Here is a 14,778-nt window from a genome sequence, read left to right as displayed (position 1 = left end):
AAGCGTGTGACTTCGGCTCAGGTCATGATTTTGCAGTTTGTGGGTTTGAGCCCCACATCAGGCTCTATGCTGACAGCTCAGAGCTTGGAGCCTGCTTCGGATTCTGTGTCTCCCTCTCTCTCTGCCCCTTCCTCACTCATGCTCTGTCTCTCTCCTTCTCTCTCTCAAAAATAAATAAAGATTAAAAAGAAATTTTCTTTCTTAAGAAAAGATTAGATGAGAAATTTAAGGCAGTGCTGGCCACACAGTAGGAATTCACAAAATGGATGTCCCCTTCTTCCCCTGAGGGTTTTGCTTCTAATCACTGTAAGGGAACAGAGACTACCAAAGTAAACACTTTGGGGAAATAACAAGGATTCCAGACTCTACCAAAGATCTTAAAAGATCTTGACCGCACCCTCACCCTGCTCCCTGCCTCCAGACCCAGAGATGTGAACTGGGCTCTGCTTTCTTATTAAGGGTGAGATTCCAGAATTGTCCCTTCGGGGCTATCCCTAGGCTAGTCTGAACACACAAAACTCCCTCTCCAAAGCAGCTCTGGCCATAGCAGCTTCCGCATGGTCAAGCTCCCAGGCCTGGATCCATGCTTTTTGCCCTTTAGAAGGCACAGAGCCAAAGTCTGCTACCTGTAGGCCCTTTCTGAAGATCCAGCCTGCCCTGGGAGCCACTGAAACCTAGTGGGTAAAGAGGGTAGACCCATCCTGCTCTCCACACATGAGGCTGGAACTGAAGATGTTGGGGGTGGGAGTCTAATCTCTCTACCTCTGAGCCTCAGTCTTTATGGTAAAATGAGAACAATTCCTACGTCACAGGTTTGTTAGAGGATTAAATATGATGACATGTGTTAAGTGCCCAATGAGTGTTAACTTCCTTCTGTTAACAAGCTCCCTTTGGGTCTTTCATGTGCCCATCCCTTGTCTGGAATGTCCTTTCTCCATCTATGTCAAAACTCTGTTCATCCTTCAAGGTTTGGCCCAACCTAATGTATCAGTTCCTTCTCTGAGCCTTTAGGGCACCTGAGTGGCTCCCTTCTTTGAGATTTCAGGCTCTGCCGTCTCTTATCATTTTGCCCCACTAGACTCTAGCATTTCAAGGCCACGGTTTCCATGAGAAGGAAAGACAATGGGCCAAGAGCACAGGTCTGAGTCCTAGCCTGCCCAGTGACCTCAGACAGGTCATAATGACCTCTCCAGACCTTAATGTTCTTACCAGTAAAATAAAGGGCAGCACTGGGTGATGCTGGGGCCTTTTTTAACTATAGGTAACTGTGAGGCTTCAGTCCAGCTCTGGTCTCCTCCTCCCTGCTTCCCCTCATTCAGGCACACGGGACTTTCCAGGATGACTTTCTGGTACTAGATGCTTCCTTTTGTGTCCTCAAAACTCACTCCTGTTGTTGCAGCCACACCCTACCTCTATCTTTTGGTTAATACTTTCCTAGGAAAACCTCATATGCCATATCCCTTTACTTTTAGTTCAAATTAACTGCAGCAACTTCCTGGCTGTACCCCTCCCACCCGCCTCCAACTCCATTCTCCACACTGGCAGCCAGAGCAAGTCTTTTAACATGGAAACACAATCACATTAGTCCTCCCCCTAAAGCTCCACTGGCTCCCCATCACCTGGACAGTAGTTTTCAAACTTTTTGTTTATATGCTTATTTTTAGCATCAGAATCTTCTTATCTTTTAGTCCTAAAAATTCCCCCAATTAGGAAAAGGTATTGCTCAGGCTGAAGAGGGGTGGGAAGCCTAAGGCCAGCCTTCTGGGCCACCAACACTACACCCTCCCATTCCTGCAAGACAGACAGATACACAGATACACAGATACACACACACACACGCACACAGCAGCCTCTGAAGACTTTGACACTACTGCCTGCAAGCTGTCCACCTCTCAAGTTTACTTGCTGCTCATCTCTGGACATCGTCTCCCAGTGTTACACCTTGTGCTTGAGCCACATGATGCACTGACCTCTTTACACCTCTGGGCCTTTGCATATGCTGTTCTTAGTCACCCCCACCTTGTCTCCATAAGACTTAGGGAGACAGGGCAGAGGCAGGCTCTGGAAGTCAGATGGACTTGGCTGAAGCCTCGGCACCAACACAAGCTGTGTGATTTGGAGTAAGTTAAACTTTTAACTCTCAGTTTCCTCCTGGGAACATGGGATTAGATAAGATACTACAATTACACTGTGTGACACAGGCCAAGCACATTCTTCCTTCTTCAGACTTGTTGGGAAAACACAATGCACTTATCTATGGAAGGCACTTGGCACAGCATGAGGCACCTGTAAGCACCCTACAAGGACCCTCTACAAGGACGCTGGAGTCCATCAGCCCTGTTGTCCCTGAGCTCCTCAGCACTGGCCTAGGCTCTGGGAATCTGGATATGGTTCTCAGTCAATGAGGAAGAGGGCCTCGAAGCCAGGGTGCTGGTGAGCTGCACTAAGGATGGCCACACCAAGTCAGAAGATGCCTTATAGATCACTTGGTGGTGCCCCTGTCCTGTACTCCTACACACAGTCGTCAAAGCCTGTGAGTGCGCCGTGTAACCATCTTTCAGAATTCCCCCTGCCCTCCACTTCACTACCACCACCTCCATCCAGGCAACAGCCTTCTAATGAACCTCTCTGCTTCCACACCTGCCCTCTCCCTTCCCCCCTCCTGGCTATTTGTACTCCACTGCCTGGCCAGGGTGATGTTTTAAAACTGCAAACCTGGGGGCGCCTGGGTGGCGCAGTCGGTTAAGCGTCCGACTTCAGCCAGGTCCGATCTCGCGGTCCGTGAGTTCGAGCCCCGCGTCAGGCTCTGGGCTGATGGCTCGGAGCCTGGAGCCTGTTTCCGATTCTGTGTCTCCCTCTCTCTCTGCCCCTCCCCCGTTCATGCTCTGTCTCTCTCTGTCCCAAAAATAAATTAAAAAAACAAAAAAAACAAAAAAACAAACTGCAAACCTGACAATAAATTATATTTAATATAAAAAAAAGAGAAAAAATAAATAAAATCTTGGCATTCTGTTAAAACAAAAACAACTGCAAACCTGATGAAAATCCCCTAGTGGCTCCTGTTACCTTTTGGGTAAAGTGCACTCTTGCTGGGGCCTACGAGGCACTGTATGACCTGGCCTGACTCACCTCACTACACTGCCTCGGGGCTGGCTTCCACGCAGTTCTCTCTCCCTCAAAGAGATCTCCACGCCTTCACCTGAGTCACCAACTCAGTTGGTCAGACTTCCCCCAGTCCTGTGAACCTCTCCTTTGCAACCCTAGGCACAGAGGCAGTTTTACACCCACTCTATGGCAGGACCACTCCATGTTTTTATTCACCAACACAGGCCCAGGCCCAGCTTATAAATACTTGCTGAATGAACAAGCCCCTCCACATACAGATAGGACAAAGCTCGAGATGGATGAAGCCACTTACCTGTCACACAGCTGATCAAGAATTGAGATCTTTTGACTCTACCCCAGCTCTTTCCATTAAACTGCCCAATTCTTTTGTCCCTTTCTGTCCTTAATGAAGGTTTCAAAACTAATTCTGGGTTACTTCTTGGTTGTCAAGGTCAGTGACTCATTCCTACTATTGGAACTCAGCGAGAGGCCTTTTGCTGTCTGATATCACCAACAGAACATCCTTTGAGAATGTCACCCAGTGGTATCAGGAGGTTCTGGAAAAAGTGAGACTCTTCAACATCCTTTTCCTGGTGGTAGGCCGCAGAAGTGACCTGGTGCCCAAGCAACAGGTGACGTTGGAGGAAGAGAAGCTGGCTGCCTCTTTGGGTGCTCGCCATGTTGAGACCTTGGCCAAGAGCAACAGGAACATCAGCACGGCCTTTGGGCTGCTCACTTAAGAGAGGGGTTATGGGGCCAAATTCCAAGTGGGAGGGAATGAAAAGCAGGGTCCCATCTCAGGCCAAGATTCAAAGCAGAGGAGAAAAGCAGGACAAGGTGGGTATACCCATGCTGGTGATCTCTGGATGGAACACCCACGCCCCCTGAGGCCCAAGGAACCCTCACAATCCACAAGGGCTACACTGGGCTCAGGACAGGGTGATGCTAGGTACCACTGAAGGTCATGACCCTGAGGTCTTAAGGTGCCTGGTTTCCTCTGCATGATGTTGAAAATACAGGGATCAGGGATGTCAACAACTAAGAACAGACAGGCACCTGCACAGATGGGCCTTTCCCCAAGCTACTGCCATCCTTTCTTAGGGCCAAGGATGAACATCAGGAGTTCTAGACTTTGCCAAAACTCTTGAGATTGGGGCTCATGAGAGTCACCCTGTCCCGTTCTTATGGCAGAGAAACTGGACTCAAACTCCTACTGACGGTATGGCCTTCCTTGGAGTAAAATAATAGAAAAATTCCTGGGTTTTTTTCTCCTCACAGAATGAATAGTGGTGCTGCCACCTGCTGACAGAGAGCTACATCCAGCCTTGCTTGTCCTCTGAACTCTCTCTGGCCTTTCAAAGGCTATAAGCCATGTATACCCTGTGTCTTCGATTAATAACTTCTTTATTCTGGAAAAGCAAATGAAAGTCATATTCATATAAACACTGACATTACAAAGTACAGGGAAAAGGGGAAAGGAAAAGGAAACAAAAACCTCTACAAATCCTGCTAATACTGTCTCACCAAACAAGACCATAATGCTTTGTTCCATATTCAATCACTTATATAATAAACCACAAATAAAATCTTCTCTGGAAGATACATTGTTCCTCTCTGAGACGGCAGGGAAAAGGGACTGGAAGTTGGGATAGGAGGCTTTATTCTTTTGGCAGATCCTCTCAGTCATTATAGATATTGCTGTACTGTTAATAAAAAATATATGCTTCTCTGTAAAGCATTAAAAAAAAAAATCCAAGGATGAGATGGCTGAGGTCTCAGCTCAAGTATCTCCAAATACATTGTTGTCCATTCCCTGACCTTTCCATGTGTTATTTCTTGGTTGTTTTCCGGATCAATGCCATTCTCTGAAAGGAGAGTGAAATAACCAATAACACAGGTTAGAGTCAGGAACTGTCCCAGTCACCCATGTGTGGCATGGTCTATACCACAAGCTGAAGCCCTTGGGAACCTACATGCACAGAGCAGCTCAGCAGGCTCCTTTGAGCCTAAGAGCAGTCTTCAGGACCCCAAGAGATGTTTGGACAGGCCAGTGGATCCATTCTGTTGACCAAAAGACCCAAACTGCTATAGGTTAGCAGGATGGTAAGAAAGTTAAAAACAGAAGGTAACAGCTCTTGCCTTTTGGGGACTTAGGGGATAGGTCATCAAAGCATATGTTTTCTAGACTCCTAATCTCTGAGGATTCTAGAGTCCAATCTCTCCGAGGATGAAGAAAATAGGGAAGGGGACTGTTTCAAGACTGTTGCCACACATAAAGGGAGCTGATATTTCATTCTTGATGACCTACAGTGAAGGAAACTGACACTAACAATTTCCACCACAACCCATCAGGGAAACATTCAGGTCACAGGTTTCAAATTTTACTATTTCCAGCCACTGGCCAAATTACTGATTGGCTTTGCTTACTCTTTGACCAAGAGATTGTCCTAATATTATGATACTTGCTGAGAGAGGGGGGCAGGGAGGGAGATAGGGCTGAAAAGTGGATAATTTGGGAACAGAGCCAAAATGACCGTCCCTTGTCTGAAGGACTGCCTTCTGAGGAATACTGTGATCTTTTGATTCAGGCTATCAGTGGCTTCCGTGTAGGGCTTCCTCTGTGAGCTTTGTAAACACACACACTCCGGAGATCCCAGGATATGGAAAAGCAAGGGACATTCAGCTACAACCACCCAACGATGCCCATTAAGCTTGGAAAGAACTCACTTTTGAAATCAGAGCACCAGCTAAATTAAGATGTTGTCAAGAGGAAGCCATCACTGCTATCAGATTGACCAATGACAGAGACAACTTGTTCACAGAAGTGGAGTTAGTTCTCATACTGACCCCTCAGTTCTGCAGTCAGAGGGGCAGAGAACAAAGGTGAAGTTGGGACAGAGGCCAGAATGCCTAGCACGGCAGTCTGGGCGCGACCCTCCTGCACAAGTATGGCTTATCTCTCCTTTCTTTAAACTGCCCTCTACCCAGAGGGCCACATATGATGTTCTGACAGCAACAGTGCAGGAGGATTTCATTAGGGAGACATGAGGGGCGAGTTCTGTCCCTATTAGAAGAATCTACAATCAACAGCTTTAAGTGGCGCCCATCAGGACTGAGAGAAAAAACTGAGGCCACATGTGGGAACAGCAAAGTACCACAGACGTATCTCACTGTTCTCCCATGGAGCCCTGTGCTTCTTGCCCTCTCTGATCTCTGGTCCAGGGAGTGGAGCTTACTGTGTGAGGGAAGCGACAACTGCAGTGATAGTAGCTGTGTGTGCTGTCTTGCTCCCTTGGAGACACAGCTCAAGGATCAGCTGTGACTCCCCTGGGTTTCTGACAGCTCCTCACCTGTTTGTGAGCCTCTGTGGTGCAAGCCTTTTTGTAGGGTCGGATTTCTTCAGAGCCAAATCCAGGGATCCACATGTTCCACTGGCGTTCTGCAAGGAAGAGGCCAGCACAGAGATAAGGGGACAGGGAAGGCAGCATCAAAGTGCAGGGGGACCCTTGGACAAGGGTCAGGGAGCACTAATCTGAGCAATCAGCTATATTAATTAGCAGTAACCCTGCAGAGGGATTCTATGGAATACAAATGGGGGAATCACATGTGGTGCCTCCAAGGTTTGAAATGACACCATTCGACCTACATGCAAAGACAAAAGAGGGAAATGAGTCCAGGCTGTGAGTTATGAGCCCTAAGGTTTCCATGCAGCTCAAGAGAACAGAAAAGTCATTTGTTTCTTCAGTTGTCTTTTTTTTTTTTTTTTTTTAAAGTAGGCTCCACACTTAACATGGGGCTTGAACTCACGATCCTGAGATCAAGAGTCACATGCTCTCCCCATTGAGCCAGCCAGGCACCTTCAGTTGTCTTATTCCTAAGTTCAAAGTCACTCCTCTCAAACCCAAAGGAAGAGGAGGAGGAGAAAGGCATTTTGAGCATTCTGAAGTTAAGAGCCAAGTCCCAGTTCTGCTGCTTCACTGTAGAGCTGCATGACGCTGGGTCTCAGTTTCTTCATCTTTTACATGGTAGTAACAACAGTAATAACCATGTCATAGAGTGGTTGAAAGCATTCAATGACATAATGCAATCCCAGAGTCTGGGATAAATGCACAGAGATATGGATACAGACATAGGTATGTCCATAGCACAGCCCTGTGTTCTGGTGCCACTGGATATGGTCATCCCTGTAAGAGTGTCCCTAAAGGTTCCAAGAGGGCAAAGAGATTTTGTTTATTAGACTATGTCAGTAATTGGCATAGCTACACGGATGCCCAAACCCATGAATAAAAGTGCGGGGCACTTTAAGTATACCCAATATAAAAAAATTATACTTACACAAGATTATTTAGGGAATAAGCCTATTCAAAAGGAGTAAGATACTTTATCATATGCCCTAAAGCACTGAAAACATTTGTTGTGCAAATCTGTTTTGCCCTAGGCAGCCACTTAAATCAAATTGAGTATTAGTGATTTTATAGTTATACTTTGTGTCCACTGTACAGTAACTATTGGGTGAATAAATGATTTATGTTTGGTTCTAGAATAATTTTATATACAGCTCTCTTCCAATATTTATTTGAAAATAAAAATATCTGAAGCCTTCTGCAAATAATATTTGTTGTCAGTCCTTGAAAGTGGAACTAACGGGGCGCCTGGGTGGCTCAGTCGGTTAAGCGTCCGACTTCGGCTCAGGTCATGATCTCATGGTCCGTGAGTTCGAGCCCCGCATCAGGCTCTGTGCTGACAGCTCAGAGCCTGGAGCCCGTTTCAGATTCTGTGTCTCCCTCTCTCTCTGCCCCTTCCCTGTTCATGCTCTGTCTCTCTCTGTCTCAAAAATAAATACATGTTAAAAAATAAAAAAAAAAGAAAAGTGGAACTAAGATTATTCCCGGGGTACCTGGGTGGCTCAGTTGGTTAAGTGTCCGACTTCAGCTTAGATCATGATCTCGAAGTTCCCGAGTTCAAGCCCCACATTGGGCTCTGTGCCGACAGCTTGGAGCCTGGAGCCTACTTCAGATTGTGTCTCCCTCTCTCTCAGTCCCTCTTCCACTCACGCTATGTCTCTCTCTCAAAAATAATAAACTTAAAAAAAAAATGAGCCTTTAAAAAAGATTATTCTCTGGGAATTAAACTTTAAAATCAATAAAAGTGGGTCAGGATATGGATATGTAAAGTGTCTTTAAAGAAAGAGAACAGCCAGGCTGGCTGGCTCAGTTGGTAGGGGATGCGACTCTTGATCTCGGGATTGTGAGTCTGAGCTCCACACTGTAGAGCTTACTTAAAAAAAAAAAAAAAAAAAAAATCTTAAAAAAAAAGCTACCAGGCAAGAATGCACACATGTAAGTATGTGTAGCAATATATGTAAATATGTATATATTTAGGGGCGCCTGGGTGACTCAGTTGGGTGTCTGACTTCGACTCAGGTGATGATCACAGCTTGTGAGTTTGAACCCCACATCGGCTCCCCAGTCTCAGTGCAGAGTCTGCTTTGGATCCTCTGTTTCTCTCTCTGTCCCTCCCCAGCTTGCTCTCTTTCTCTCAAAAATAAATGAAAATTTAAAAAATTTTAAATATGCGTATATTTATATTTTGTATTACATTAATGTAACAGCAACAACAATCATTTAGTGACTAAAAGGTATAGTAAAATGTGTGGTATAAAGCAGCACTGTAGGGGCACCTGGGTGGCTCAGCTGGTTAGGTGTCTAACTTTGGGTCAGGTCATGATCTCACAGTTCATGAGTTCGAGCCCTGAGTCAGGCTCTGCACTGACAGCTCAGAGCCTGGAGCCTGCTTTGGATTCTGTGTCTCCCTCTCTCTCTGCCCCTCCCCTGCTTGCATTCTGTCTCTCTCTAAAATAAATTTAAAAACATTTAAAAATATAAAAATAAAGCAGCATTGTACAAAGCATTCCATGTACATTATCTCATTGAACTCCCACATTTCTTTTTTTTTTTTTTAAGTTTATTTATTTTGAGAAAGAGAGCATGAGCAGGGAGAGAGGCAAAAGGAGAGGGAGGGAGTGAAAGAGAGATAATCTCAAGCAGGCTCCAAGTTGTCAGCACTGAGCCCCATGCAGGGCTCAAACCCACGAACTATGAGATCATAACCTTAACCAAAATCATGAGCTGGACATTTAACCAACTGAGCCACCCAGGAGCTCCTAAACTTCCACATTTCTAAAGACTCTGTCAGAAAGGGAGGTTATTTAACTACGCAAGTACAGAAAATCGGGTGAGAAGCAAACCTGGCAGCACCCATCCCAGTCGGTCAGAAGAGAGGAGATGTCCAGATTTTACAGCCCCATCTGCAAGTCTGTCTTTGTTGGGGGTGGTGTGCAGCAGACCTGGGTGGTCAGGTGCCATTCAATACCAGGTTCCTCAATTCCCCTTGCTCCGATCCCATGCCCCCCAAGCGATCTGATTATGCATCAGTCTCCACCTAGGCCTGCTTCAGAAGCTGTTCTGGCAATGCAGACTTGTGAGTATTCCTATCTTTGTGACAATTACTTCTCACCCATAATGAATAAACTAACATTCCAATGTTATTTCCAATAATTAAAATACAAAATATTTTGGGGTGCTTTGGTGGCTCAGTCAGTTAAGCATCTGACTCTTGATTTCGGCTCAAGTCAAGATCTCACAGTTTGTGAGACTGAGTGAGCCCAGTATCAGCTCTGCATTGACAGCATGGAGGCTGCTTGGAATTCTCTCTCTTCCTCTCTCTCTCTCTGCTCCCTCTGCTCTCTGCCCCCTCCCCCACTTATACACGCTCTCTCAAATAAATAAATAAATAAATAAACTTAAAAAAATTTTAAAAATAGGAATGCTAAACTCTCAAAGTAATATAATCTGTTGTGTGGGGGAGGGTTGTGGCAAAATATACATAAAAATTACCATTTTAACCATTTTTATTTTATTTATTTATTTTTTAATTTTTTTAAACATTTATTCATTTTAGAGACAGAGAGAGACAGAGCATGAATGGGGGAAGGTCAGAGAGAGAGGGAGACACAGAATCTGAAACAGGCTCCAGGCTCTGAGGTGTCAGCACAGAGCCCGATGCAGGGTTCGAACTCATGGACTGCGAGATCATGACCTGAGCCGAAGTCGGTCGCCCAACCGACTGAGCCACCCAGGCGCCCCATAACCATTTTTAGGTATACAGTTCTGTGGCATTAAGCTCATTCACCTTGTTGTACAACCATTATCACTACTCATTTCCAAAATGTTTTCATCATGTCAAACTAATGCTCTGTACACATTAAATCAGTGCCCATCTCCCCCCTCCCACGGCCCCTCATCATCACCATTCTACTTTCTATCCATTTGCGTTATGGTGGTTTTAAAACATGTCTGCAAATTCCTTTACATGCCTCCCGTTAAGGAATGGAGATTGCCTCAAAGAACAGAATTCAGTGGAGTGACACTGAGGGACCTCAGACACTGGGTCAGTGAAAGCCGTGCACTTTCTGCCAGGTGGTCATAGGATACTTATCCTGAGAGCCTATAGCCACCATGTAAGAAGTCCAGCCAGGGGTGCTTGGATGGCTCAGTCAACTAACCGTCCAATTTCAGCTCAGGTCATGATCTCACAGTTTAGGAGTTCAAGCCCCACATCAGGTCCTGTGCTGACAGCTCGGAGCCTAGATTCTGCTGCGGATTCTGTGTCTCCCTCTCTCTCTGCTCCTCCCTCACTTGCACTCTGTCTCTCTCTATCTCTCTCAAGAATAAATAAACATTAAAAAACAATTAAAAAAAAAAGAAGTCCAGCCATCCCAGGACTGCACGGGATGAGATCATGTAGGGAGACTGCAGACAAAGGAAGACCTGTGGAGTCCCAGCTTTTTGAGAGCATCTAGCCCAGGTATCAGACTTGGACATGATGAAACCCTGTTATGGGTTGAACTGTGTCCCTCAAAAAGAAAAAGACATGTTTAAGTCCTAACCCCCAGCACCTCAGAATATATTGGTAATAGGGTCACTGCAGATGTAACTAATTAAGATAAGGTCATACAGGAGTAGGGTGGGCTCTTAATCCAGTATAACTAGCATCCTGAAGAGCAGAAGAGGCAGACCAACAGACACACACAGGAGAGAAGGTCACTCAGAGGCATAGACCGAGTGATGCAGCTATATGCAGGCAAGGATTCCTAGCCACCACCAGAAGCTAGGAAAAGGCAAGGAAAGATTCTTCCACAGTAACACTGGAGAGATCATGGCCCTGCTGATACCTTGATTTTAGATTTCTGGCCGCCAGAACTGTGAGAGAATAAATTTTGTTTTTTTAAGCTACCTAGTTTATGGTACTTTGTTACGACAGCCCTAGGAGACTAATACATCTTCCTTCAAAACAATCTCAGCCCCGGCCACCACCTGACTTTAATTACGTGAGAAACCCCTTAGCAAAACTGGCTGGCTAAGCCCAGTCACCCCCTGACTTATGAACAAAATAAACCATTGTTATTGTTTTAAGCCACTGTCTTGGAGCAGTTTGTTACCCAATAACACATAACTGGAATATCTGTCCTCTATTACTAATACCAGCAACGTTAACCAGAAGTGTGTTATTTACTCCACCAAGACTACCAGCGTCTCCCTAAGCCATACCTTCCTGACACTGGGAAGGAAGCCTTTTTCAGTAATCAGTCATGGGTTGTTCTATACCGAATCCCTCAATCTGCCTCATTCAGTTGGCTTGACTATCTCTGTACTCACAAGACTGTTCACTTTCTTCTGAACTGCATTGTAACCAATGCAGAGTGGGGCTTGTTTATTTCCCAAGTAATTATGGTTTTCAATGTTATCTCAGAAAAACCCAAGCTTGAATTTAGTGTAGAAAAACAGAACACAAAATTATATGTATATTATGATTACAATTTGGGGGAGGGGGGCAATGCATAAATAGGCTAAAAACTGGAAGAGAAACACCATTATTTAAATGGTGGAGACATAATTGCTACATTTATAAAACTCTACTTTGTGCCAGGTCCTGTTCCAGTCACTTGACAAACATAACCCGTAATTCTCATGATCACCCTACAGGGATGATATTATGATCTCCACTTTACAAATGAGGAAACAGGCTCTAAGAGACAGTTGGTAGGAAGAACAAGGTGATACAGACAGAAAGTGGCAAACCCAATGCCTGGGCTCATTCTTCTTACCATGGATGGATTTCCCTTCTCTATGTAAATCTGCTATGGAATGAACACATACATCCCAGAGCCCAATAGCCTAATTCTGACATGAAGCTTCCTCTGACTAGATCTTCCTGGTGGTCCTAAAGGATCAACAGTGTGAATGCCTCAGGGAGAAACAAGACCACATACCTAGATGCAGCTGGACATCTTTCACCTCCAGGGTGCTGGACTTGCGATGCCGAGCAAGCTGGCAGGCTGCTGTCACCACACTCTCGATAAAATCATCAGCAATCTGCAGCAGCATCTGGGGAAGACAAAAGTGGGGGAGAGTAACCATGACACTGGCAGAGTAGGCTCCTGTTGCTGGGACAACTGCGTCTGCTTGAATCACATATTTAGTCAGGCTTTCTATTAGAAGCCATGGAATCAGCATTTGGGCTAAGGTGAGGAGGAAGAGTGAAAACAACACTAAAAACACATCAACTCATTAACCAGGTTGAGCACAACTCACACCTTTCTGAGGATGTTACTTTCTGTACTTCCTACCTGGCAGGAATCAATCAGGCCAATCCCTCACTCTCATATTTTCTTCTGAATTAGGTGGGAAAACAAAAGTGAATCTTTATACTTCCTCACTCACAGTCTCCTAAAGCATTTTTATTTCCATTATCTCACCTAGTCCTTATATTAATCCTGTGAAAAAAATGGGGCATGGATTTTATCCTTCTTCTATACAGAAGGATGCTGACTCATGGCCATGCAACTGCTAAGCACCAGAAGCAGGATTCAACTTCCAGGTTCCATGTCCAAATCCTGGGTTCTTTCCACTTCATTATCATTTATCCTGGACTATGTGAAGAGTAAAATCAGTATTTGAAGCTAAAAATTGGAGTTTTCATCAGTCAATACCTTGGCCTCCTCTGCTGACCAAAAAGAAAATGAATTACAATCATAGATATACCTTATTCTGTTAGACTATTACTGCATTGTTATCTTTTCTATGAAACCAAATGGATACCATCCACAGAGATGCACAGAGAGTGAGGGAAGGGCAGAGAGAGAGGGAGAAAGAGAGAGAATCCCAAGCAGGCTCCACACTGTCAGCACAGGGCCCAACATGGGGCTTGAACTCACAATCCATGAGATCATGACCTGAGCTGAAGAAAAGAGATGATTAACTGACTGAGCCACCCAAGCACCCTTTTCTCTTTTTTTAAAGTAAGCTTTATGCCCAACATGGGGCTTGAACTCACCACCCCGAGACCAAGAGTCACATACTCTACTAAATGAGCCAGCCAGGCACCTCCTAACAAAGAGATTTCTGATTAAACATGGCAAATCAACTCCAAAAATGACCTCCTCTCCTTCCCTAAATCCACTAAAATAACAATAAAGGGAAAAAAGACATATAAATCCACAAAGACAACAGGAGAGAAAAACTTAATAGACACGAGATTCCAATAAACTTTTATTTGTTTATTTTTTGAGAGAGAGAGAATGCATGAGCGAGAGAGGGCAGAGAGGGAGAGGAACAAAGGATCTGAAGCAGGCCCTGTGCTAACAGCAGACAGCCCGATGTGGGGCTTGCACTTACAAACCACAAAATCATGACCTGAGCCAAAGTCAGATGCTTAATCAACTGAGCCACCCAGGCACCCCTCCAACAAACTTTTAAAGTAAACTTTTGCCAAGGAGATAACAGAGGAAAAGTGGGATCTGACCTGCAGATGGAATGTACAACATAAGTGCCCATAAAGGGGACACCAATGAGAATTAAACTGATTTGCCCCTTGCAGCCCCCAAAAGATCCAGCTTCTGGAAGTGCTATTTACATAAAAGATTGGGCTGAGGCACGGAACTAAAATCTGAGAAAGTATTACAAGTCTATATACAGACTAGTCCCCATTCCCTCCACACTCCAAAAGCAGCCAAGTGACTCCTCCCCACACATACCAGAACTCAGCAGGTTTATTCCCTAGAACACTGAATAGGCATGGCTCTGGATTAGAATACATCAGACACAGTGATGGCAGGGGAGAGATACAGCCTCTTTCTCTTGCCTTGCTTTCAGGATGTCAGAAGCTAGAGATAAACCCTCCAGATAGGAGCCTGGAGGATTCTTTTCTGGAGATACCAAATGACTCCAGAGAATAGACTTACAGATGCTGAGATGTAGAGATCCTCCAATAAGAAGGCTGACTTGTTGACAAATTATTCTGGAGTGAAGCCAGTGGTTTGCTAAAGCCAGCTGAGAGGAGCTCATAAAAGTCAATTAATTACATGCATTTCTTCACAATCTTGCATTCAGCAACATGTTGATAGCTTAAAATAGGGCATATTGGGAATATTTACACCACAGAAATTAGGAAACGCTAAAAATTAGGGCCTTTTCCTCCACCGAATTGGTTGCTAAACATTAACAGTACATTACTAGATGAAGCCAATCAGTAAATTCTGCTTCACATCAGCTCTTTAGTGGCTCAGTCTTTTTTTTTTTTTTTTTTATTTTTTTTAACGTTTATTTATTTTTG

General features: G+C 44.8%; 2 protein-coding genes across 3 annotated transcripts in view; one reads left to right on the top strand and one right to left on the bottom strand.

Annotated features, from left to right (window-relative positions):
* Positions 1–14,778, top strand: part of RCC1 (regulator of chromosome condensation 1) — a 287,208-nt gene that overhangs the window by 70,080 nt on the left and 202,350 nt on the right. The gene's annotated exons all lie outside the window — the stretch shown is intronic.
* TAF12 (TATA-box binding protein associated factor 12) overlaps positions 4,573–14,778 on the bottom strand; it is a 32,441-nt gene continuing 22,235 nt past the window's right edge. For both annotated transcript variants that reach the window (XM_049618815.1, XM_049618814.1), the window contains exons 4-6: positions 12,437–12,551; positions 6,456–6,544; positions 4,573–4,970 (exon numbers count right to left, since the gene is read on the bottom strand). In XM_049618815.1, the coding sequence (XP_049474772.1) occupies positions 4,935–4,970; positions 6,456–6,544; positions 12,437–12,551 (240 nt within the window). In that variant the 3' untranslated portion in view covers positions 4,573–4,934. The remainder of the gene's footprint in view (positions 4,971–6,455; positions 6,545–12,436; positions 12,552–14,778) is intronic.

The sequence above is a fragment of the Panthera uncia genome (genome assembly GCF_023721935.1).
Source record: "Panthera uncia isolate 11264 chromosome C1 unlocalized genomic scaffold, Puncia_PCG_1.0 HiC_scaffold_4, whole genome shotgun sequence".
NCBI classification, from domain to species: domain Eukaryota; kingdom Metazoa; phylum Chordata; class Mammalia; order Carnivora; family Felidae; genus Panthera; species Panthera uncia.
Note: the sequence above shows the minus strand (reverse complement) of the source record. Positions and strands in the feature narration are given on the sequence as shown.